Raw genomic sequence first — 26,064 nt, 5'->3', positions numbered from 1 at the left:
TCTATATTTTATACCTGAAGAAATCTGAAGTAAGTTGGAGGTATGTAAACAGGAATCGGAAGATGTGAACCACAGGAAATAGAGATTTGGAAGGACCTCTGAGAACCATAAAGCAAGCTCGAGATCGGCAGAGTAGTTAATTTATGCTAATTGAAAAAAAATTGGCGAAGCTCTATAATTGGAACCTAATTATCCACAAGCAGTTTTACCAAGTTCTTCTTGGAATGCAAGGAGAAAAATAAAGATAGGTGAACCTTTTATAAACTCAAAATGCATCTTAAAGGTCACTCTGGTCTCACGTCCTTCTTGTGATCTGGTCCAATAATACCACAAATCCTGCATATTATAAAGAAACTTCTGGCACCAAGAGCGGAGTCAGAGAAGTGTGTTTACTTAACTGCCTTTGGCTGGTTTTCACACTTCGGACCTTGGGCCTCCTGGGGTCATTGTGAGCAAGGCCAGAGACGACAAAGAGTCCTATCTGTGTGGAGTCAGTTTACTTCAAGCTGCCAGGAAAGTCACCTTGGGTGACTTGTCCCCTCAGGCACCATACCCATGTTAATAGAGGGAATTCTGTGTTGTTTGTGGAAAACGGGAGTGAAGTAACTAATACGAATCCCAGAGCAGAGCATAACCCAGCAGTATTTACCCGCTGCTGGAAGACAGTGAGGCGGGGTCAGAGCGTGGGTTAGTAAGTTTAGCTTAATTCCTTAGAGTACATCGACAGTGCGGGCTGTAGGTGAGGCATGTGGCAGTGTTTTCTGTAAGATGTATGAAGCCATAATTGGACACACCCTTCGGCTTTCTGAAAAAAAAATTCTGACATAGAATGTGCTTGGTGTTAGAAATACAAAAGAAGGACACTAAAATATCTTCTAAACTGGACACTGGAGAAATTCAAAATCCGAAGGCCCCTTCCATGTAATTAAGATTTTTACTATGGGAAAGCTGTTTGCTTCAATTCTGCAAAACGAAACAACAACAAACCCAAGAAATCAGTTCAGAGCCTTTGTTATATAATTAAAATGACTGTATATAGTCACTTCAGCTAATTCATAGCTTGAACTGTACAACATATTTTTTTAACAAAACTATGAAAATGTGTATAACATAGTACATTCCTGCCGTTTCTTAGCAAGATCTGGTCCTGTACACGCTTCCTTCTCATTTTGCTTGGCATGGCCTTTCTTGCATGAATGCTAATAGTAAGTAGATGGTAACCTTAAAAATATCTGCCCTGCTCTTCCCTGGCTACTGATGGTTTCTGGAAGAAGTAGGGGAGGGGGGAGTCCATTGTCTTCAGCTGTGTCCCACTGGTGGGCTACAGTGGTAAGTTTCAAACCTATAATATCAGAGACAGCCTTAGTTAAACTCAGTGAGCCAAGAAACTGAGAGAATGTGGTGTGGGAAGGAGATTAGGAGGCAGGAAGAGGCTTGGCAGGGGGAAAGGGGGAGAGTAACCAGAAAGCATCATATCATCGTGTGTGTGTGTGTGTGTGTGTGTGTGTGTGTAAAACTGTCTAATTAAAAGTCTTTCTTTAATTGGGGAACATACTAGCAACATTCTGGCCAGTTTTATTTTTAAAGTCTAATGGTCTGCTCTATCGAACAAAGAAAACGCAGCACAGGCCATCCTGAGACTGGAGTAAAAACCGGACTAGAAGATGTGGAAGAACAGGAAACAAACGCATGCTGCCAACAGTTGAGACTGGGAGCAGAAGAGCTTGAAGGTCTCACAGGGAGGAGTGAAGGAGAAACTCACCGGGGGCCCCTCCATGAGGGGGTGCAAGCACAGCTCTCATCAAGAGCCGTGAGTCCTTCCCCCCCCACTCTACCACTCATCTACGTCCTGCAAACCCAACACAATAAGGTGTTACTCTTAAACGGCATCGGCAGGACATGGTTTTACGTCAGCAGACAGCTGAGAGGCCATTTTGAATACAGCAGTGGGACAGAAGCCAAGGGAACTTAAATGACCAATGAGGTTGCATTACTGCTTTGTGGAGACCCTCCCAGAATGATCAGTAAAGTCGGCTTTTTATTGGCTACCCTATTTTCACTTAGGAAACAACTTCGAATCTAGTTTAAAACAAACGAACTGTCCTGCTGTCCGGAAACCAGCAGCACGCAGTCCACCTTCTGTGCAGTGCCTTGAGCCAGCCTTGCAGTGCAGTTTGCTCGATCACTTGGCCTCCCTTGTTCCCCTCACATCACAAGCATATACTCGTGCACACAGAGTCCAAGGGATGCACACAGGCACGCTTGTTAGTGACCTTTCCCTAGACTTGGGGAGGACGCCTTAGCACTCAGGCTAAGTGTCTACATGTGTCTGACATACTACTGAAATTCCCTCACAAATGTCCCAGCTTTAAATGAAGCAAAAGTACAGATGTATAGAAGTGGCATCTCGCCTCCTCCTGCAGCGTTTAAATGACAATGACCCTCGGAGGCTCACATATTTGAAAGTGTATTTTAAAAGCTGCTAACCAAGCCAAAGGGAAAACAGGCAGGGACAAGGCTAAGCATTTTGCACTTTTCAATGCCTCTGAGCAGCTTTCACAGTTGCAACCATTCACCTTCCCAAGCCTGCAACAGTAACTGGTGTGGATGCGCTGCTGGGATGGGCGAGACCTGCTGCGGCAGAGGCCTGCTCTAAACAGTGAAGAATGACAGCCAGAGGAGACAAACTACCTCTGTTAGCCATTTGCCTTCTGATTTTGTTTTTAAAATACAAGGATCGTGACCGGAAATACATACACATACAACATGGCTGTACAAATTTTATTAAGTTTAAAAAGATCTTAAAGATTCTTCTGTTCCTTGTACAAGTTTATTGACTCGGTCATGCAATAGTTACTAGAATTCTGATGATAATACACAATAAACCCACAGGGAGCAGTAGATAATGTCATTTCTGTGAATTGCTCCTTTCGTGTTTCCTAATAATGTCCATGAGGTTGGCCCCCGTGACCAGGCTGTTCTGTGTCTGTCTGTCCTTCTGCTGTTCCTTTCTTTTCTGCTCATGAAGGTAAGGGGAATTTAAGAGCTGTGGCGGGAGAATGGATCCTGTGGGCTTTACTCTTTTCGCAACATCCCAGAAGAGTCTTTTAGAGTTGTTATTGATGAACGTAATGGCGGTTCCATTTTGACCGAGTCTCCCAACTCTGCCAACCTGGAAAAAAACGAAATAAACAAAAACGAAAAAAGACATTTTCAAATCTCATTCATTTCAAGAGAAATAAAAACTGTCATTAGAAATATTTATACAGCTTAACATTTATTCACATAAGGTTTCTATTCTCTTTTGTCAGCATGTATGTGTGTGCAGGTGCACACATATGTGTGAGGTATGTATGTATGTGTGTGTGTGCATGTGTATGTGTGCGTATGTGTGTGCAATCCTAATGGTGTTCTCTGGACTGTGTGTTAGATATATTAGTATGTGGTATATAGTGAATTCAATTTAGAAGGCGGATGCCAACATATGCATTTCTTGCTATCTTATTTTTTTAATTGAATATTTTTTTAATTGCTACCTTATTTTTAATGAAAAAGCACAAGAGCATTGTTTGTTCTAGCCTTTGTGCCTTGAAATGTTGGATTTAAAACATTTTACAGAGTTCTCAGTTTGACAGAATTAAATGAACATAAATTTTTCAAATATGGAAAACCATAGTAGGCACAAACTCTACTTAATTCTAAATTCAAAATGAAAATATTCTGAGAAAGTTTTCAGAAGAAGGGAAACAGAGCCATGGCTAATTTCTGCTCATCAGCTGAACTGTAAAATCTAAGGTCTAAACTTAGAAACATTTAAGCGAGCCAAGTGTGTTGGCAAATTTTTAATTCCAACACTTGGGAGGCAGAGGCAGGTGGATCTCTGAGTTTGAGGCCAGCCTGGTCCAAATAGGGAGTTCCAGGACATCCAGGGCTACACAGAGAGATCCTGTCATAAAAACGTAAAAGAAGGAAGAAAATAGTGGAGTGATGGTCCCTACGAATATGTAGGGAGTGTTAAGGCTGTAAACAAGTTACACAGGCTGAGGTCCTTGAGTGAATGGGACTGTACTGGCATTCGAGGAAGCAAATGCTGTGGTTTGCTCCAGCTTTTAACTCTATCTGATTTGCTTAATTACATCACTGGATTGTTCCAATAAAATAATTAATATAAAAATAGCTGCACCTCAAAAAATAACAGAAACTATTCACAAATCATGTATTTGGTAAAAATACATTCTTCAAGAATATGCATAAAATATTTAAGATTTAATAATAAAGATAATCTAATTTAAAAACTGGACAAAAACCTTACCAAAGAGGACACACGCAGTCGGGAAGTACATGGGAGGGTTCCTGAGGCTCCCTTCACCACTGAGGAAAGGCTAACCGAAGCCACAGTGACATGCCACTTGCTCTTATGAAGGGAGGCCATAACCAAGGAGATGCCTTAGACTGAGTGCTTGCCTGGCAGGGAGGAAGCCCAGCAGGGCATAAACCAAGTGTAGGAGTGTGTGCCTGTAATTCCAGCCAAAGAACCAGAAGTTCAAGGCCATCTTCAGCTGCACTGATTAAGGTCAGCACGGAATACACAAACTAATGAAACCTCGACTTCAAAATCAGTTAGTCAGAGAATGACGACAGTCGGCAGATGGAGAGGAGCTGTTACTCGAATATTGCTGAAGAACATGTAAAAGCTACTTTGGAGAACAGTCTAGCAGGTCCTGGAAATGCTAAACAGACTTCCTGTGGAAATGAACAGTTCTGATCCTAGGTACTAGTCAATAGGAATAAAATTCTGTGGTCAGAAGAATCTGTATATGAGTATTCACAGTAAGGCCGCTGATATGAACAGTAGCCAAAAAGTGAAATGCATAGTTAGTAAGTGCACAGAGGTGGTATGCCATAATTAAATATTTTGGGCAATATAAAATTAAACAATGTATAACTATGCATACTACCAAATGAGTAAATATTAAAAACATGCTACGTAAGAGAAGAAAGTTATAGAAGGCCACACATGGCATGATTTCTTTTATTCAAAATGACCACAAGAGCCGAACCTACAGAGGTAGAAAGCAGAGTGTGAGCAGTTACAGGAAGGAGAAGAAACAGAGACCAAGCAGTTGCATGGTTATGCGATGAGGGGGTTTGTGTATGATCTGGAACGGGGAATGACTGCTGATAATGTGGGTCATCTTTTTTAGGGAGGTAAAAATTTCCTAAAACTGACTGCAGTTATGTTTGTACAACTGTATGAACATATTAAAACATTTAATTGTTTGAATTCACTTTAAATGTGTGAGTTACAGCCAAGTGGCAATGGCACACACCTTTTATCCCAGCATTCAAGAGGCAGAAGCAGGCAGATCTCTGAGTTTGAGGCCAGCCTGGTCTACAGACTGAGTTCCAGGACAGCCAGGGGTACACAGGGAAACCCCATCATGAGAAAACAGATACAATCGCCCAAAACAACAGCAGCAACAAGAGAATGAGGTGTACTATTGTGAGCTGTAGCTATTGATAATTTGGAATACAGAGCTGCAGCAGGCAGTGGGCATGCGCACCTGTAATCCTGAGGACTTGGGGCACTGAGGCAAGAGCACCACAAGTTTGAGGTTAGCCTGTTCAACTTGGAAAGACACAATCTCAACATTTAAAAAGGAGGCCAAGGATATGGCTTAGTCATTCAGTGTCTGCATACAGCCTTGGGTTTAATACCTGTCACGCCCAACATCGTCCTGCAAGGAAAGACGCAACACGGCCAGGTTCTTCTCTCAGCAGTTTATTCAGGATACCTTTCTTGATGCTTTTTTGGATGGGGGGGGGGAACCCCCGGACCTGGGAGGTTCTCTCCTTTTATCCTCATCATCCGTTGGCTTCTGAGGTGTCGTAATATGATTGGTCAGTAATGTGGCGTGATATAGGCACATGCGCTCTTGGGGTGTTTACTAGTTAGAGAGGGCGGACACCGGCGCCATCTTAGGGTGCGGCTCTTTGTCCCAAATCCAATACGGCTCCCTACAGATACCCAGTATAAAACAAAACAACCTCCAATATTTTCTGAATGCTAAGGTAGCTGAAGTTGATGCTATCTAATAGCAAATTTCTTTTCCCAGGAGCTTTCTACCATTGAAAATAAAACCCAGACACACGGGGATTTCTTCTACACTTGTCTTTGACTTAGCACTTCCATTTGATTTTTTAAACATAGTGTCTTGCTATGTAGCTCAGGCTATCCACAAACTTGAGGGTTCAAACAGTCCTTTTGATGATTTGAACCACAGGCTCATGGCCAGAGGAACTCACTGTATGGTAACACTCAGAAAAAGATAAGTATGTGAAAGTTACTGCCGCATTCTTTAAGAATAAGACATTAGAGACGTAACAATCAAGAAAGGATCTGTTAATTCATAGTACATTCATACAACACAACATCTTGTAGCAGTTTAAACAGGACAAGCCAGGTAGCTTAGTGAAAACACTCAGGAGCCTGGCCACAAAGTAAGTGTTCTCTACTATGAACAGTTACTAAGTGGTACCTATTACGAATGCTGATGAGAAAACACACCTGAGATATATTTAATAAAGCAAGGCACACAACAGTAGGTACGATGTGGTCTCATTTACATGTACTGATATACAAATATGCACCTATGTGCATGTGTATTTATAATTTCTTAACTATTATTTATCTGCCCAAACTCAAAGGTAGAACATATCCTGTGCACATGTAGTTCAAGAACTGAAACAATGTAAGACTTAGGCACAGAAGAAGAAAAGCAGCTAGCTCTAGAGTCATCCGAACAGTCAAGAGACCTTCCATATTCACTGAGCCCAGAGGTCATCACCATGTTGTAGTGATGAAGGCTGCAGAGTGAGCCTGGGAAGGAAGGTCAAATGACTATAATCAGCACATTCTAAGAGGCAAAGAAGCATCTCAGTGGTGTAACGTTTCAGAAAAATGTCTACCCCGAATTATGAAATGCTTGAAAGAAAGCATTTCATTTGTTCCTACAATCATCTCCTGCAGGAGATTTAATTCCCGACCAAGTCTAAGTAAAACTCGATGCAGCCACACAGTGCAGGCACTGGAAATGTAAGTCACTGTGGCACTGGGAGGTGAGCCCCAGCGCATCAGAGAAAGGCTGCACTTGAGGCGTGTAAGCGATGCCGCAGAAGGAAGCCAGGGAGCAGGCTGGGAGATAACGGCGCACCAAGCAAGGCTCTGTTTCTGCCAGAAAGAAGGGCATTGTCACTCTTGGCAGCAAAGGAAACAAATGAAACTTTAAAAGGTGAAAGACTAGGACAAGTAAGGATGTGAAGAGAAGACACGATTTCTAAGACAACAAGCATTTAAAAAGTATCACCTTTACTCTGGCCACAAACAGCAACTCAAAGCCACCTTTTAAAACAGCTTTCTTTTCTAAATATAAGAACTATCTCTGGGCTCTCTGAAGGAAAAAAAAAAAGACATGGAAGCAAAAATCAACTAATACTTTAGTGCCTGAACTGGTTTTTGAATATTTGATTTATTTCTAATTTCTGTGTATGAGTATTTTGCTGCTATCTGTGTACCGTGCACGCCTAGTACCAGCAGAGCCAGAGGACGGTACATGGTCCCCTGAAACTGAAGCTGAGGTGCTTTTAAGCAGCTCTGTGGGTGCAGGGAACTGAACCAACTCTCCTGCAAAGCAACAAATACTTTTAACCACTGAGCCATCTCTTCTGCCCCCTGACGTTAAAAAACAAAAAACTTCAACATTTTAGGTTGCTCACTTCCATTGTTTAACATACTTTAGTTATATGGTTTTTAGAACCAAAATTGTATATCTAAGCATATATATTAATTTTTTTAAGTTTTTAAAAATTATTGTATGCGTGTGAATGTTCTGCCTGCATGTATGTATGTACACTACGTGCATACCTGAGGAGGTTAAAAGAAGGGGTCAGAGACCCTGGGACTAGAGTTATAGATGCTGTGATCCACCATGTAGGTTCTGGAAATACAGTGTTCTTAATTGTTAAGGTAACTCTTCAGCCCTAACCTTATAGATGTGTGTGTGTGTGCGTGTGCGTGTGTATGTATATGTGTGTGTGTGTGTGTGTGTATATATATATTTATTACTAAAAATATATAAAGTTTTATGTTCTGCTTTTTAAAAATGTTTTCTCACCCGGAAAATGGCGTATTTAATCAGATTCAACAATGACTTGGCAGGATAGACACCCCTTACCTGGTGAACATACTCGTCCATACTTGAAGGCATATCAAAATTCACAACCAGCTTGACGTTAACCAAATCTAGGCCTCGGCCCAGGACCCCCGTGCTCACCACAACTTCATAGTCTCCTTCCAGCAATCCCTTGCCAATAAAGAAAAAAAAGTTCATGACTCAGGCCGGAGAGGTGGTGCACATGGAGAACCCCAGCACTCGGGAGACAGAGGCCTGCCTGTCTAGATAGAGTTCTAGGTCAGCTAGGGATACATAATGAAACCTGTCTAAAACACAATAAATAGAACTTATTTTATATGGCATTGTGTAATTCTGGCTTCCCTTCCTCCTCTTCCTCTTCTTGACCTCAGTATTTTGCTGTAAGTCTTTCAATAAACAAGTCTTACTCTTAAAAGATGAATGTAGCTAAGTTCTCTCTAACCGCCATGGAATTTATTCTACTAATTAACTCAAGCAAATCTCCTCTTACAGAGAGCTTCTGCTCTTCCCTGGACCAAACTGACCTGATTTCAGAAAGGGCCGACTGGGACTAGCTATCCATTTAGCACACACCCTCTAGAGAGCAGGTTCATTGCTCCCACATACAGGAGCAGGAGGAATAATGAGGTTTATGGTCACTGTTTGCCTTGGGTTCCCTGTCACTGAAAAGGTCTGTTTTACACATAACCAGCTGGTACCAGGCCATCTCTGAAGTCGCCATAAAATAGAATAGGAAGGCAGAGGACACGGAACACCAAGCAGCCACCTTCAGTATGTCCCTCCTTTCCACTTGAGACTTCTCTGAGTGGATGGCTGTGCTGTTCAGACCTGTGATCTTCTGGACTGCCTCACTCAGCAGATCTGCGCCCAGTTTGCAGTCCACAAACACTAACACCGGAGGCTTAAAGAGCTTCTGGTCCTGGGAAAATGAAATAAAAGAGTAAATTACTCATAGAGCAGACATTAGATGGCAAATGACCCTGTAACCATCAGTATGAGCAAACTACTGAACAGTTTACAAATACTGCTAAAAGGAAATCAAAATAAAAATATATTCTTCTAAAACTAATGTTCTCATTTAAGGATGTACAGCCTTCTTGTCTCATTTTTTCATCATTAATATTACAAATATATTTAAAATTTTTGAGGCCCATTACATAATTCTTTTTTTTTTTTAGATTTATTTATTTTATGTATATAAGTACACTGTAGCTGTCTTCAGACACACCAGAAGAGGGCATCAGATCCCATTACAGATGGTTGTGAGCCACCATGTGGTCACTGGAATTGAACTCAGGACCTTTGGAAGAACAATCTTAAGCGCTGAGCCCTCTCCAGACCCCCATTACATAATTCCTACCCCTGATCCCTAGTCAGCACAGGCTGTCTTTAACTCAATGCTGTATTTGTAAGTAACTGCCGGCATATATTGGGCACACCAACAAATTTGCTTAAATTAGTTCAAAGAGTCTCAAGGGCAGAACAGGCAAGAACCACTTTGATAAAAAGGTATGTAATTTTTGAAAGTTAAAATATTGAGGATTTATGAGTGTGTGAGTGCATGCATGAGTGTGTGTGAGTGTATGCATGAGTGTGTGTGAGTGCATGCATGAGTGTGTGTAAGTGCATGTGTGATTGTGTGTGAGAGAGAGGGGATCATATTCTGTAGACCAGGCTCACTGGAGCTCAGTTTGTAGTCCTAACTAGTTCCAAATATTCTTCTGCCTCCGCCTCCCAAATACTGGGACTACAGGCATGAGCCCCTGTGCCCAGCTCATGAGGAACAAACCTCAAATTTACATATATTTGCATAATAAGGAAAAGAAAACAGATTCTGAGCGAGGAGGGATGATACACACACTGCATGCCTAGCATGCCATGAACTGAAGGAGGGTTATGGGTTCCAGGCCAGCTTAAGAGACCTCAAAGGAAAACAGTGTATCTCCCCTAACACCTAGACACCTCTACAGCATATTTTCAGAAATGAAACTTTGAGCTGGCCATGGTAGCAATACCTTTAACCCCAACACTGAGGAGAGGGAGGCAGGAGTGTTATGAGCTACACTGTGTCAGGCAAGCCTGGAGTACATAGCAAAAGCCTCTTCCAAACATCAGAAGCAAAATTTAATTTGGTCCTTACAGGATTCTGATGTAGGTAAAGGGATTTACACAAATACCTGCACCAGACTTGCCCCAGGCTGCCCTTAAGTGTCGCTCTCCCTGCAGCTGTGGGAACACAAACACACGTGACAAAACATGGCCAACAGCCTGAACACTCACATTCAGGATTTCAAATAACTTCTTCTTTTTGGCTGGGTCTTCTACCCAGAGGATGATCTGGCGCACGCTGGAGCAGGGCAGGTTCTTGTCCCCAGTGATAATCCTCACAGGATTATGCAGAAGCTGGTCTGCGAGCTGTTCTATGCTATCTGGAATTGTGGCAGAAACCAAGATGGTCTGACAGTCACTAGGAGTGTGTTCCAAAACATCGAGCACTTGCTGCTGAAAGCCCATCTTCAACATGGTGTCAGCCTGAAATGAAGGCAGCCTACAGTCAGGCTTACTCAACCCTAAAACCCAAAACCACCCATGATAGGACTGGGTGAGTAAGAACAGGAAAAATTAAAAACACAGAAAAACAGATGATAATGTCAAAAGGTCAACAGGGAAATGTTATGTAAAATTATCAACTATATAACTTAATGATATGGATTATTATTATTATTAATAGCTGTAAAAATAGATATCTCACATGCTTATCAATAAAGCACTTTATAATTATGGCAACATATAGTACTGTGTCATTATAAAAAATGACCAGAAAGTTGTTTACTGGGTAATAAATGATTGCTCAGAGAAAATAAACAAACATTGTATGACACAATACTATTTATACTACAAAACAGTGTAAGCAATATAGTCAAGGAATAATTAATCATGGTGGGGGGGACAGTTTACACTGTGAGTCTAGCACTCAGGAGATGAAGCAGGAGGACTGAGTTCAAGGCCGGACTGAAACATTAAATTTGCTGCCACGGAGCAGCCTAGAGAGTTGTCCTGTGAATGGGACCCGGGTGCTTATTACATGTTTGCTTTTCAGTGCTGAGAATTTAATCCAGGTCTCTGCACACACTAGTGTCCCGTTATTGAGCTATATCTGTTGGCCTTATTTTGGAGACAAGATCTTGATATGCAGGCTGAACTGGGCTTGAACTCATGATCTTCCTGCCTTAGCCTCCCCCCCACCCCGATTTTATTTATTTTATGTATGTTTGAGTACATGTCACTATTTTCAGACACACCAGAAGAGGGCATCAGAACCCATTACGGATGGTTGTAAGCTACTATGTGGTTGCTGGGAATTGAACTCAGGACCTCTGGAAGAGCAGTCAGTGCTCTTAACTGCTGAGCTATCTCTCCAGTCCCTCCTGTCTTAGCTTTCAAGTGCTAGGTTTATTGGTATGGGCCACCATGGCTGTTAGGGTTCACTTTTGGTTTGTCAAGAGTTCTATTTTCTTATAGTCATGGATATGTACTATATAACAACATTATTTTAAATTAAAAAAATTAATGTTGGGGATAGTTATAGTTTAAATGTTGACTGTGGTTCAAATATTGGTATTTCTTCAAAATTCACCCTGAGACTTTACCACTAGTGTGTGTTGGTTGTCCTCTGTCACAGTCTGTCACCAGAAGTATTTTTATCCAGATCTCAGCATAAACATCACCTTCCCAGACAGCCTCTGGTTACCAATGTAAGGAAACCCAGGGTTTGTCCCTGCCATTCTGCATGGATAGTACACTCGCCACAGCTCCATGGCAAAGCTCATAAGCATCCCTTTCCACCACATCCGATAAACCAACAATCGCTGGCATGCCAAACGCTCCAGTGAAAGGAATCCTGATTCCTTATGAACTCGTGGGCAACTTTAACTCTAGGCATTAAATGAGGCTAATTATGTAACAAACAACGCATCAGTGTCCCCCCATACCGCTCAAAATCTAGGAATCACCTGGAGCGAGTTTTTCAAGATCCCTGGGCTGCCCAATCAGACTGTCCGAGTGAGAAAGCCAGACTAGATAACATTTGCTGGGTGCACCAGGCAGTTCTTATAGTTTTGTTGCCTTGTTTGCTGTTTCCTTTTCTTTGGAGATATGATTTCCCAGGCAGCTCAGGCTGGCTTTGAATTTATTTTATGTGTATGAATCTTCTGCCTGTATGCACTCTGTGCTCCGTGTACTTGCCTGGTCCCTGTGGATGTAAGAAAAGGGCGTTGGATCCCTTAGAACTGGAATTGGGAATGATTGTGAGCCACCAGGTGAATGCTGAGAACCAAACCCAGGAACTCTGTCAGAATAGCAAATGTGGGCTGGAGAGATGGCTCAGTAGGTTAAGAGCACTGAGTTCAATTCCCAGCAACCACATGGTGGCTCACAGCCATCTGTAATGTGGATGGGATGGCTCTTCTGGTGTGTCTGAAGACAACTACAGTGTATTCATATAGTTAAAACAAAAAACAAAAAGAAACCAGCAAGTGCTCTTAACTACTAGCCATCTCTCCAGGGCCCTCAGACTGGCTTTGAAGCCACCCTCCAGCACCAGCCTGCTAGGTGCTGTGGTTACGGGCCAGTACATACTATCTGCTCCTCAGGAGGATTTTATCACTTGGGCAGACCTGTACTTGGTTACCGTGATGCAGCCAGCTTCACGGTACAGAGAACACACAGTCTGAAGCCTGTCCAACAGAGCACAAGGGAGAAATCCGTATCCGCAAGTGGAGGGACAGTGCCAAAGTCCCTCACCTGAAGCAGAGAGGAAAGATCAGGATGGGATGGTGGGAGTATCCTAGTCCACAGGGAGGGCCTGAGAAGAGACACAGGTGTTGCTGTGGAACAGAGGCTCCATTTGCAAGGGAAAAGCTGAGGCCTGGCCCTCCTCCTGACCCACCCCTCCTCGGAGTCTCACTCTCAGTTCCTGTCACCCTGCTGACTCAGCTGCCAGCTTCACTTGTCAGGCCCTCAGCTCCTTCCTCTCTGCCCACTTCCCTCCAGCCTTCTCATGGAGGACCAGATATCACAGACTCAGTGCACTCCTGTGCACGGGGGGTGGGGGGGAGTTCCCGTTCGTCTACTGTCCACAGGAAGGCCAACTCAACAGCATTACCAGGACCACACACTTACTCAGTGCCCTTCCAAAACTGAAGGCACAGCTATAGTTTATGCAGTCACCTCTCCAGCTGCCTTCTCTCCCCATATGCTGACATCAGTAGGCTCATAAATGGTAACTTTACAGTGACTCTCAGGTTTAACCCTTCAGTTCCCGGGTCTCCACCCTGCCCTTGACCCCTTCACTCTCTAGCTGGTTTGCTGGCTGCCTGGCCTCTGGGTCTTTGCTCTTTAATTTCTCATAAACTGAGCAGGGGAACAGCCTCCCCAAACCACCACTTTTACCATGCTACGCCCCAACTCAATTTAGAAAGCCTCGTTGTCTCCCACATCAAATCCAGAAGCTTCTGGCTCCCTTCAGGGCCTCTATAATTTGACTCCACCCTAGCTACCCAACTCCACTTCCGGTTGCTGCTCAGGAAGAATTCCTCAAGCTCTTGGGTCTCCTTCCTTCTCCTCCACAAGTCATTTGGGCTTTCCGACTGCTGATCTCCTCAGTGAAATATTTCATTTGTCTTCTAAATTTTTCCCCATCTTCTGAGGAGCAGCTAAAATCCCATTAATATTTTTGATAGCATCAAAACACTCTCTTAATTCTACTCTGACATTAATTGTCCTGAACAATTAGCATATCATATACAAAATACGGTATCTTATGTTATAGCACTTTCCCTTCTAGTTGACAAATTATGGCTCTCAAGGCAAATTCCAATGTTTTGTGGAAACCAGTCACCTTTCTCTTCTTCTAATACACTTTTTAAATGATGCAACAGATAGAACCCAACATCATGCAAATGCTAGGCAAGTACTTTACAATCCAATCATACTCACAGTCCTTTTTAAAAAAGATTTCTCTTTAGTCTATGTGTATTGTGTTTGTCTGCAGGTATGAATGTGGGTACCTGCTTGTGCACAAAAACTAGGTGTCAGATCCTCTAGACTCAGTTATAGACAGCTAACAACTCCTATGTGGGTACTGGGAATCGAATCTGGGTCCTCTACAAGTCTCTCCTTCCCTTGATCCTTGGTGTTTTCAATCAGAGTATCTTTATTTAACTCCTGCTGCTCCTGACCTTGAGATCCTTCAGTCTCTGCTTCTCTGGGTGAGTGCTGGGTTTATAGGCATGTGTACCTGTGTTTATGTGTGTGTTTGTGTGTGTGTGGTGTTCATGTTGACAGACCTGTATACGTATAGACATGTATGCCTGTGTGATGGCCGCAGGACCAACTCAGGTGCCCTTCACCCTGGTTTTTGAGACGGGATCACCCAGTAGCCTGAAGCTTGTCAAGCAGGATACACTGGCTGGCCTGTGAGCCCAAGTTCTGCACCTCCACTCCCCAGTTCTAGGATTACACTGAGTGTGTCCTACCACGTTCAGCTTTCATTTACAGAGGTTCTAGGGGATCAGGCTGACTAGGGTGTCTTCACTGACTGAGCTCTCTCCTTGGCCCCCATATCTGGGTTTTATTGTCTTAGTTTTCTTGAGGCCCAGTCTTGCTATCAGCGTAGCCTAGATTGGTCTTGACTTTATGAACCTCCTGCCTTTGGCACTGCTGTAAGGTATGGTAGAGGAACAGCAAATGACTCTGGCTATTTTCATACTGCTGCGGTTGACTGATTAGTTTCAAAAAATCATACTGGTCCCCAAAGCCAGAAGAGATCATCAGATCCCTTGGAACTGGGGTCACAGACTGTTGTGAGCAACAGTAGGTGCTGGGAATTGAACCTGGATCCCCTGGGAGAGTAACCACAGAGCCATTTCTCCAGCCCCCCACCTGCTGTTTAAAAAAAAAAATTAGGGGCTGGAGAGATGGCTCAGTGGTTGGCACCGACTGCTCTTCCACAGGTCCTGAGTTCAATTCCCAGCAACCACATGGTGGCTCACAACCATCTGTAATGAGATCTGATGCCCTCTTCTAGTGTCTGAATATACATAAAATAAATAAATAAATCTTTAAAAAAATTAGCCTATTATTGGACTACACTGTTTATCTAAGTACTTTTTTTAAAGTAAAAATGTTGTTTATTTATTTGTGGGGCATGTGTGTGTGTGTGTGTCTGTGTCTGTGTGTGTGTGTGTGTGTGTGTGTGTGTGTGATGTCTGCAGGTTACAGAACAACTCACTGGAGTTTGTTCTCTTCTTCTACCATGTAGGTTCTGGAGACTGAACTCTGGTCACCTGGCTTGGCAGGAAGTACCTTCCCCTGCAGAGCCACCTTGCCAGTCCTATTTGAATATTTCTGTATCTCAGTGGACAGTACAATGTTCTGGCCTTTATTTCAAGTGTATGTCTTTTTTCTCAAAATTGCAGTATTATGTAGGTTTGAATCACAGTGAAATACTTGTGGAATGCCATCTGAAACACCTGGAGTTGGTTAATCTGCACATAGACAGCATTCCTGTGCCAACTTCTGCACAAACAACCGATAAGGCTGTCTGCCAGCTCATTTCCCTTCTGAGCTACAAAGAAACCACGTCCTTTAAATTCTGAGGCACGCATTCTGGGGTGGGCAGGCGATTCAGACACTCCATACACCAATGGATACTTCTGCATTATAATGTTCCATGATGGCTGACAGGCCCTAGAACCCTACCTGCTGGAAAGAAAGGAAGGAAGGAAGGAAGGAAGGAAGGAAGGAAGGAAGGAAGAAAAGGAAGCTGTGAGGAGGTAGGAGAGGGAGTCCACCCTGAACTTTACCAACGTCCGTCCAAGGAGACACTGACGTAGCAGATCTTTCAAAGGACTCAGTCATGTTATTTTTCATTTTTTTTGGACCATCTTGGTCTACAAGGCATTGCCCAACACTGCTCAATCGCTCCCACTGTGTAAGATTAAACAACATGCCCAAGTTCTCTCAGCTGCTGGCTCAGACAGGTGCAGACACCCACAGCCAAACAGTGGATGGAGCTTGGGGACTCTTAGGGAAGAATACGAGGAAGGGTTGCAGACCCAGGAGGAAATAAGAACCCCACAGGAACACCATCAGAGTCAACTAACCTGGACCCATGGGGCTCTCAGAGTCTGAACCACCAACCAAAGAACATACACAGGCTGAACCTCGGCTTCCTACACATATGTAGCAGATGTGAAGCTTGACCTTCTTGTGGGTCCTGAACAACTGGAGCAGGGGCTGTCCCAAAAGCTGTTGCCTGTCTGTGGGACACATTCTTCTAGCTGGACTGCCTTGTCTGGCCTCAGCGGGAGGGGAAATGCTTAGCCTAACAGAGTGAGTGCTAAGTGGGGTCATACCCAGGGGGACTCACCCACTCAGAGAGGGAAGGAGGGATGGGAGAAGGTTTGTGGGAGGGGGAGACCAAGAGGCGGGGCAGAGAGTGGGATGTAAAGTGAATAATATAAAAAAAATTTAATTTAACTTAAAAAAGTGTTCAAACTCTGGCCTTGAGGGTTTGAACTACATTATCTCTACATACCTGAGGGTGTTCCCCTGATGTTTACTAGGACAGGGCACACTAGGTGATCACTGGTCAGAGCCCAAAATCACACCTTTACCACCAAACCTCTGCTGTCACTGCTAGTTGAGAACACAAAGAAAAATATGTCCTGGATGCAAGGATGGCATATGCCAGGTTCTCATGCTTGTCTGCATGATGCTATGTGGTAGAGTCTGTGTGATGGTGGTGGTGGTGGCGGCGGCGGTGGTGGCGGCAAGATACAGGGTACAGGCATTTGCAGCAAAACCTGGTGACCTGACTTCAATCCTTGGACCTCACAATGGAAGGAAGGAACCAACTTCTAAAAGTTGTCCTCTGACTTTCACACAGGTGTCATGGCATACATGTTCCTGTGTACATATTCACACACGTATATACATGCACATACACAACAGTAGTAGTAATAGTAATCTATTTTAAAACGTTGGGCCGACAAGATGGCTCAGTGGTAAAGGTGCTTGCTGTCAATCTTGAAAACCTGAGTTTGACCCCTGAAACCTACATATGGAGGACAGAACCAGCATCTACAAGTAGTCTAACTTTGGCACTTACACATGGCAAGTACATGAGCATGTATACACAGCAAGTAAATACACACACATACGCACACACAGACCTTTATCATCATAATCATCATCTCATGGACTATACCACATAACATCATGCAGGCAAGCATGAGAACTGGGCATAAGCCATCACATCCAGGGCACATATACACAGCAAGTAAATAAATAAACGTGTGTGTGTGTGTGTGTGTGTGTGTGTGTGTGTGTACATATATAATAAACAATGTTCTTACTTTATTTTATACTTCAGAGCTATAAAATGCCTCTCTGATATATTAACAACAAAAATTTCCCAACCACTATACCAATGCCCATAGAGAAAAAAGACCCATCACTCAAATACCATTGAAATCACCACTGTGACCACTTCTACAGTTCCCGTAAATTATTGTTGTTGTTATTGATTATTTTAGATGTCGGGAAGCATACAGCATTGTAGACTGGACAGGTAGCTTAGTGGGTGCTTGCTTATTATACAGAAGGTCTAGGGGCCAATCCCCAGAACTGCAAAACCAAACAGCATACAATAAAAGCCCACAACCTTGTCTTGGAGATTATAGTACCCACTGAATTTGGGTGTTCTTCTCTCAGAAAAGATAGCTGCGGTTTAACTGATGACTCATGCCTTAGCTTAGCTGTGGTGTACATAGATGTCACTTAAGACCCAGAAGAGTACACTTTCACAAGTCCCTGGATCTTTTGTCATACAGAGAAAATGTTCTGAATAAACAGTGATATTACATAGCTACAATACACTTTTAAATAAATTATGCAACACCAAATGGCTGTAATTTTTTACTGTGTATGTGTAGTGTGCATGTGCTTACAAGTGCACACACAAGTGCATCCACATGCACGTGATGGCCAGAGGTCGACAGTGACCATCTTTCTCCGTGACTTTCCACTTCGGTTTACACACTGATTTTGCTATGCGTGGGCATGGCGGTGTGGACGCATGTGTGGAGGTCAGAGGACAGCCTCGGGGCTGGGTCCTCACCTTCCGCCTCTCTCACTGTTTGTTATTGCTGCTAGTGCATCTGGCTTTTACAAGGTTCCAGATCTGAACTTCATGGTCAGGCTTGAATGGCAAATGCCCTTACCCACCCAGCCACCCACCTATGGTCTCTAACTGCACCCAGAGCTCACAGACCAGCTGGACTGGGTGGCCAGTGAGCTGCAGGGTCCCACTGCACTCCGAGCACCGCAGTTTCAGACATGCACCTCCATGCCCAGACTTGGTCTGAGCTCAGATCACACTTGCACAGCCATCGCCCACTCCTGACTGATGTTCTTTAAACACTGCGACTTACTTCGTCTATGACGACAATTTTTATGCCACTGAGCGATACGGAGCTCTGCTTAATTATATCCAGAAGTCGTCCAGGAGTTGCTATGATAACCTGAATAAAAGAGCAAAGATGATATTCATTCATTTATTTATTTAATCTTTGTTGGTTTTTTTCCTTTTTTCTCTTGAGAAAGGGTCTCACTACATACTCCAGGCTGGCCTTGAACTTGCCATCCTCCTGCCTCTACCTTCGGCATCCGGTGTGCACCATCATACCTGTGCTTTCATTCTATTTTTACTGAGTACCTAGTGTATTTTATATGCTATGTGAAGTACCACAGTGGATAAGTCGCACACTGTTTCTGCTCTCAGACAACCTGTAGTCTATTGGAAGAAGCAAATAAAATAAGTGTCCTTGTGATACATACAGTATATAATAAAGGAGGAGCCTGCCTAGTACATAAAGATGAGTCTACAGGATCAATGGGAGGAAGGTGAGTGGTTCAAAAACAAGCAGGGCTGGAGAGATGGCTCAGTGGTTAAGAGAACTGACTGCTCTTCCAGAAGTTCAATTCCCAGCAATCACATGGTGGCTCACAACCATCTGTAACGGGATCTGATGCCCTCTTCTGGTGTGTCTGAAGACAGTGACGGTGCAGTCACATAAATATAAAATAAATAAACCTTTTAAAAAAGCAAAAACAACAACAGAAAGTACACCCAGACCAAAGAAGATAGAGATGTGCCATTTTACTTTTTTTCCCCCCGTTGTGGTAATAAAATATCCCAGCAAAACAGCTTAAAGGAGAAAGGACCTGTTCTGGGTCTCAATTCAAGGGTACTGTCCAATACTGGCAGGGAAGTCAAGTGGTGAGAATTTGGAGCAGGCTCTTAGCGATGAGGAGACCTAGGTTCTATCTGCTCTGTGGAGGACAGCAGACAGTGTAGACCTTCCCAACCTATCTCCAGGCCTCCGAATAGTGTTACAACAACAACAACCACAATCACGGACTTGGAGCAGCTGCTCACACCACACTCACAATCAGAAAGCAGAGAAAGAGAACCACATGCCAGTTAAGATGGGTCTTCCATATTAATTAATATTATCAAGATAATCCCCCTGGGGGCATGCCTAAAAGCCCATCTGTCAGATGACCTATGGTCCTAAAGCAGACAGCACTAACAATCACACACACATCCACAGACAATAAATGATCCTGCTGTACCTATTTATCTTTCCGATGTCTACTTTTTAACATAGGCTTTTACACTCCAGCCCAGGATGGTGTTAGCTTTCAATCTTCATGCCTCAGAAGTCCTAATGCTAGAATTAGAGGCGTTGCCACTACATCCAGCTTCAACTGGATTCTTGTGCTAGGGGGTCAGGTATAAGAGAGAGTGTGTATGAGGAGGTGGGAGATGATTTCTGATCTACACTAATATGTCAGTGTTAACTTCCTGAGTCTAGAATTGTATTATGGACAGGCAGAATAATGTCCTTGGTTGTAGGATTCACATTCTTAAGTATACAGGACAGATGGTGCATCAAGTCAGAAACACAAGTTTCTTATACTTACCGGCTTCTTTTGTTCCAAATTTTTAAAAATGTATAATACTGTATCCAGTCACCTAAGTATCTGAATACTGAAATCTGGAGATTATCATCAATGTGTTAACTATTTTTTTTCTAAGAATGGTGCCAGCTAGATGGAGCCGGCTCAGCACCCAGAGGCCTGAGGTAGACGATCTGAAGTTGGAGGCCGGCAAACATACATGAACTTGTCTTGAAAAACCCAAAAAGGAAGAATGAACTCCAAGGCCAGCTGTTTAAAGGTGGTTAAAACTGCACCCACATATCTTTATGCATCATACATAATGTTCCAGTGCTGTGCAGTATGAGACTTATATGAGTTCTACTGACCCAATTCAATGCTCATAAAATGTTTTAATGGTTTACTTTATAAATATATACTGCTGAACTTATATTTTTTCACGAGTAAAATATTACTTTTCCTTTATTTTATATAGTGGAGGTCTACAATGAAAATCAATGATCCAACTCCCTACTAATTACCAACTGGCAATATTTTACAAGTGTATTTTACATGTTTTAAACCTGCCAAACACATCTAATGAGACCTATTATAAGTAAGGCAGGTACTGACAGAGGATTTAATACTTAGTGTCCTCGTACCTGTTGTCTTGTCTTAACACGGTGCTCCCTGGCATCCCAGCTCCTCCCTTGGAACTTCTTAACCTCCCTGCCATCTCAGAAACCTGGGCTACTGTTTACCTTCCCTACTTGGCCCCTGTGCCAACCTTCTCTTAAGCTGAAGTGATAAGCATGTACCACTACTCTTTTTTTTTTTCTTATAACTTTATTTAAAAAAGAAAACAGAGATACATGTACAGATTTTTTAAAGCATTTTGGCATGAAACTATATGAATATATTTTTGTCAGTACTTGATTTTTTTAAAGGTTTAATAGGATGCATTGAAATCTTACTATTTACAATGAGCATAAAGTACATGTAAAACAGAATGTAATTTGGAAATAGTCAAAGTTTTCTTGGTGTGTAAATATTAAACATAACGAGTTTTAAATACCAAAAATTGCCACAAGGCTATCTTCTTATGTACCACCATTCTAACTCAAGAAAACTGGGACTCACCAAGCAAAGTACTGATGATACTGTTAGCAAGTAACAAGGCTACAATTAGGTCACATGGCTTTTATGTATCAGAAAACACAGTACACAGTACAGAGAAGGGGCAGCAAAGCCGGTTAAAGGAAGGTTCTAGTTGGGCAATTATTATTTGCTGAGACAAACTCTCACTCTATAGCACATACTGGTCTAGAGCTTACTCTGTAGCTCAGGCTGATGATAAACTCTCAGCAATACTCCTGCTTCAACCTCTAGTTCTGGGATTGCAGACTAGACCTGGTTATAAATTATCTTGGGGGGGTATAAGACTTGGGCAAAAAGCTAAAAACTAAAATTTCACCTTCAAGAATATGCATGCACACATACACACACAAACACACTGGTTCCTCTATTGCTTACAAAACCATCAAAGGTCTTCTCCCAAGCAGGAGCTTACCTTAACATGCTGCCGTAAGCGATAGAGCTGTGGGGGTAAAGGTAAGCCCCCCACGAGAAGTACCGTCTTCATGCGAGGCAGACCACTCATCAATTCCTTGGCCTGCCTCTCTATCTGAATGGCTAATTCTCTTGTCGGTGTGAGAATGAGTGCAGATGGGGTTTTATCCTGAAGAGAGGAGAAGAACAACTTAGAAAACCCAACGGTTCATTTCTGCTGACACATACTATGCCCTTTACAGCGACACCTTCAGCCTCTGAGAGGAGCCTTTTGCTCACTCCATGCAAAAATGATCATAATGTAAACTCATTTCTTACCCAATGTACAGCTAAAGACCAAAAGCGAGGAGGGCATACATAGTAAGCAAGGCGGGAGAGGTGTACTCAAATCTCTAGCAATCCTCCTGCAAGGCAGAAACCCCTGGTCACTGTGAAGACCCACGCCTGGCACTTCGGTACTTGAATTCTTCCCTCTCGGCTCTCACATATCTCCATCTTTTTTTTTTGGCCAAAGGACTGAAGTTCCTGTGTGGATGTGTGAGAGGCGTGCACATCTGACCTTCTCCCTTAGCACTGTTTAACCATCCTGCGTTTGAGCTCTGCCTCAGAGTACTTTTCCCCCACCATTTCCTCCACTGTTCCTTTTCCTCCTCCTCTCTCCTTGCACTCCCCACTCTTCTTACCGCACAGCCCACAGGTTCACCAGGGCAGGTTGGAGAGCCTCAATCAAGAAGTCTGAAACCAGAACACCCTTAAAAACCAAGACTTCTAAGCACCAACATGACATTCAAAAGTTTCAGATGCTGGGGGCTGCAGGGAAGATCACCGGCTTCTCTTGCAGAGGACCCAGGTTTCATTCCCAGCACCCACATGGCAGCTCACCACCTCCTACAACTCTCCAGCTATGAGACATCTGGTATCCTGTTCTGGCCTCCAAAGACACAAGGCACATATGTGGTACACTGACATATATGCAGGGAAACACCTGTGAGCTTAAATGAAATTATAAATATATATTTATATATATTTTATATACATATGAAATATCTATATTACATATAGATATTTTAGAGATTCAGAGTCTGGAGCACTTTATATTTTGGATTTCAGCCAGTGAAGTCTATGCAAATATTTTAAAATTAGAAAAAAAAAACCTCCCAAATCTTAAATCCTTCTGGTTCCAAACCATTTCAGATGATGACTCTTGGCATGTAGTAGGAGAAAATAAAAATTCAGTATTTGTGAAATTGTGTGTGAAAACGCTTTATACACCATTTCTCATTTTGTTTTGCTCAAGATGGGGTCTTACTATGTATAGCTTAGGCTGTCTACAACCCAGTCCTCCTGCCTCAACTTCTGGAGGTCTGGGTTATAGGCCTATGCTATCAGGTCCAGCAGGACTATTTAAAGATGAACCACAGGTTATACTTAAGAATATACTTTAGGGGCTGGAAAGACAGTTAAGAGCATTGACTGCTCTTCCAAAGGTCCTGAGTTCAATCCCCAGCAACCACATGGTGGCTCAAAACCATCTGTAATGGGATCTGATGCCCTCTTCTGACATGCAGGCAGACATGCAAATAGAGCGCCCATATAACTAACTATATCAATACTTTAAAAAAAAAAGAATATACTTTAATATGCTGTAACTGTATTATAACTTTAATATGCAATGCCCGTTCCTCCAAACCCCAAGAGGCTTAGCTGACATAAACTGCAGCTCATCCATCTGGTACACAGGGTTTTTCCTGCAGATCAAAACTTTGTTCTTTTATAGAAGAGCTGCTAAAAATAAAATGTCTTGTAAGGAAATTAATTTTAGACCTTCCTTCCAGAAAGAGATCTTTGGTTCAACAATAAAAAGAATATTCTTTGAAATTATGTTTTCCCATATGAAGCAAAGCAAAATCATCAGCACTTTAGTGACTTAGTTTACAAATGCTAAGCTTTTACATTTATTTTAAATTTGCAAATTTATCAGTTACATACAATGAAACTTGGTAAATAGTGTCTGTTTCTGAGAGGAATACATGTCAAATCGGTAAGTTACCTCACATAAAGCTCGGATGGTGACAGGCAGGAGAAAAGCAGCTGTTTTTCCCGAGCCAGTGTCTGCACTGGCCAGAATGTCTCTTCCCAGAAGGCCCACAGGAATCATCTGCATCTGGATGGGAGTTGGCACTTCGTAGCCTGATTTCTTCAAGTTCTGATTTAAGGTCTCAGGGAAGCCACAGTGCTCGAAGTCAATAATGGGCCTGGCAACTTCTTGTCCTTGAACTGAGATCCCTAGCTGCTGTTTAAGGGTTTCAATCTGGTCCTCCCTGAGGGTCACAATAAAGGGGTGCTCTTTGTAGACATAAAAGGCATCCACTGAGGACCCTGGCTCGGAAGCAGCTCTCTGTGGGCTGCTGGGTTTTAACAGCCCTTCCTCTTCCTTAACGTGCAGCAGATGCTTTGCCTTGCACTCCAAGCTGCACACGTCTTCGTCGGTCTTGTCACAGATGTACTCTCCGTAACGACCGCAGACAACACAGACGGGCTCCCCGGGCTCTGGCCACCTCTGGGTTTTGGAAAACGACTTTACAGGCTCTTCAGTACGGTGGCTGTCCTTCACACCCTCATCAGGACCTACGGAAGAAACCTCAGCCAAATGGCCAGATGGACTGGACGCGCTTGATACACTGCCGGGCCCGTCGGCCGTGACAGCGTCCTTAGTAACTGACGCACGGACCGGAGCATCTCTGTCCCCCTCCAGCCGAAGGCCTTCTGTTTCCGGCTTACTCTTTTTAGCTTCGAAGCTTTTGAGTTCATCGTTAGAATTCCTCTTGATTTTCAAAGATCTCGGAACGAACATCCTTCAACATTCTGTTGAGGAAATTGCACCATGAGATAGATATAGCTTACCCTCAGTTAAGCTCGCACGTTAGCCCCATACAAAGTTGTGTGAAAGAATTTTACTCAGAGCAATAGTGAAGACCATCATGTCCCTACTTAAGACAAACTTTTCTTCCAGTTTCCTCCTGGGGAAGGGATGGCCTCTTTCCTCAGACAGGGGCGTATGACACACTACCTGTAGGTCCCTACAACCTTGCCCATGCCACCTGTCTTTGTCGAACGATCACTTGTACTTTTATGGAGCAGATATTATAAAAATCCTACTGCATGCCCTTCAATTGCATTTCCACAGAAGGTACTTCACAATTAAGAATCTTTAAAAAATCAAAACATCAGCTCAAACAGGGAAAAATGCTATACTTATATACATAAGAGTGCTCATTCTGTTACTTTTTTGATAACTTTCACAATCTGTGAAAGCACGTCACTGCAACCCTATATTCATACATATAAATTTATATATAACACATACACATATATATGTATATATATACATGTATATGGACATATGTGTATGATTGGGAATGTATTTCAATGGTAGAGTGCTTTGCTAACATGTGAGGGCCTGAGTTCTACATTGCAAAGAAAAACACTGATACACAGACCGATACAGACACACACACACACACACACACACACACACACACACACACAAGCAGATGAAGAATCCAGCCACCTAGGAACTAAGTTTGTTTATTCAAATAACAATTCCTAAGTGTTAGAAACCAAGTATTCTTGCTCTGGAGAACAAACAAATTAGTGACTGGGGAAAGAATGCTTAACATTTTGGGACTATGAAATATACTTAATTTTCTCAAAGATAAGAAAAACCCCCCAAAACTTAAGAAATCACTAGCTCCCATTTTCCATTAAGAAAACAAGAAATATGGCACCCAAACCGCCTGGAGCCTCTGAGGAGCGGGAAGGGGTGGGGCGCCCCGGGAAGCCGAGAGCCCACAACCCACTCCTGCTCAGGGCAACGCCCGCATCCCGCGCATTCCCGCCCTCCCCATCCGCCCGCGGGCCGCGCTCCAGGCGCGCGCACGTCACGAGGACGCCGGTGAGCGGCGCGAGGTAGCCCGCAGCCGCCGTCGAGCGCGCAGGTTACGGAGCATGGGAGCGGGAGCCGGAGGCCCGAGCTGCCAGGGCGGCGCACGCTCACCCGCGCGGACCGGGCCGCGTCCGTTCCCGCTCGGGCCGCTCCCTTCCAAGCGCTGGGCCGCGCTTCCGGCCGAGGAGCCGGGAAGCCCTGCGAACCCAGCCAGGGTTTGAGGGCCCCGCGCCTGCGCGCGGCGGGAGGCGGGTCTCCGTCTGGCCACGCCCCCGCGATGACGCGTGAGGCAGGCGGCGCACAGCGTAGCGGGCGGATGTGGGAATCCTT

The 26,064-nt window shown here is 43.5% G+C and overlaps 1 protein-coding gene across 1 annotated transcript; it reads right to left on the bottom strand.

Annotated features, from left to right (window-relative positions):
* Positions 1–2,824: 2,824 nt before the first annotated feature.
* Positions 2,825–25,956, bottom strand: DDX59 (DEAD-box helicase 59). The gene is made up of 8 exons (XM_080918469.1): positions 25,846–25,956; positions 23,839–24,653; positions 21,790–21,957; positions 18,710–18,799; positions 10,494–10,745; positions 8,980–9,132; positions 8,235–8,363; positions 2,825–3,172 (listed from the first exon to the last, which is right to left on the bottom strand). Exons 2-8 carry the CDS (start codon positions 24,640–24,642, stop codon positions 2,909–2,911), a joined length of 1,860 nt encoding a protein of 619 aa, XP_080774595.1. The 5' UTR covers positions 24,643–24,653; positions 25,846–25,956; the 3' UTR covers positions 2,825–2,908.
* Between the last annotated feature and the right edge of the window lie 108 nt (positions 25,957–26,064).

This window comes from Micromys minutus (assembly GCF_963924665.1).
Source record: "Micromys minutus genome assembly, chromosome: 6".
Taxonomy (NCBI): domain Eukaryota; kingdom Metazoa; phylum Chordata; class Mammalia; order Rodentia; family Muridae; genus Micromys; species Micromys minutus.
This window is presented reverse-complemented; position numbering and strand designations above follow the sequence as displayed.

Coding starts and splice junctions, on each gene's coding strand:
- DDX59 (XM_080918469.1), bottom strand. CDS start 24,642: ATGTTCGTTCCGAGATCTTTGAAAATCAAGAGGAATTCTAACGATGAA. Junction 10,746..18,709: donor AAATTGTCGTCATAGACGAA/GTAAGTCGCAGT, acceptor CCTTCATTTCAG/GCTGACACCATGTTGAAGAT. Junction 8,364..8,979: donor AAAGGAGGGACATACTGAAG/GTGGCTGCTTGG, acceptor TTTATTGGCAAG/GGATTGCTGGAAGGAGACTA.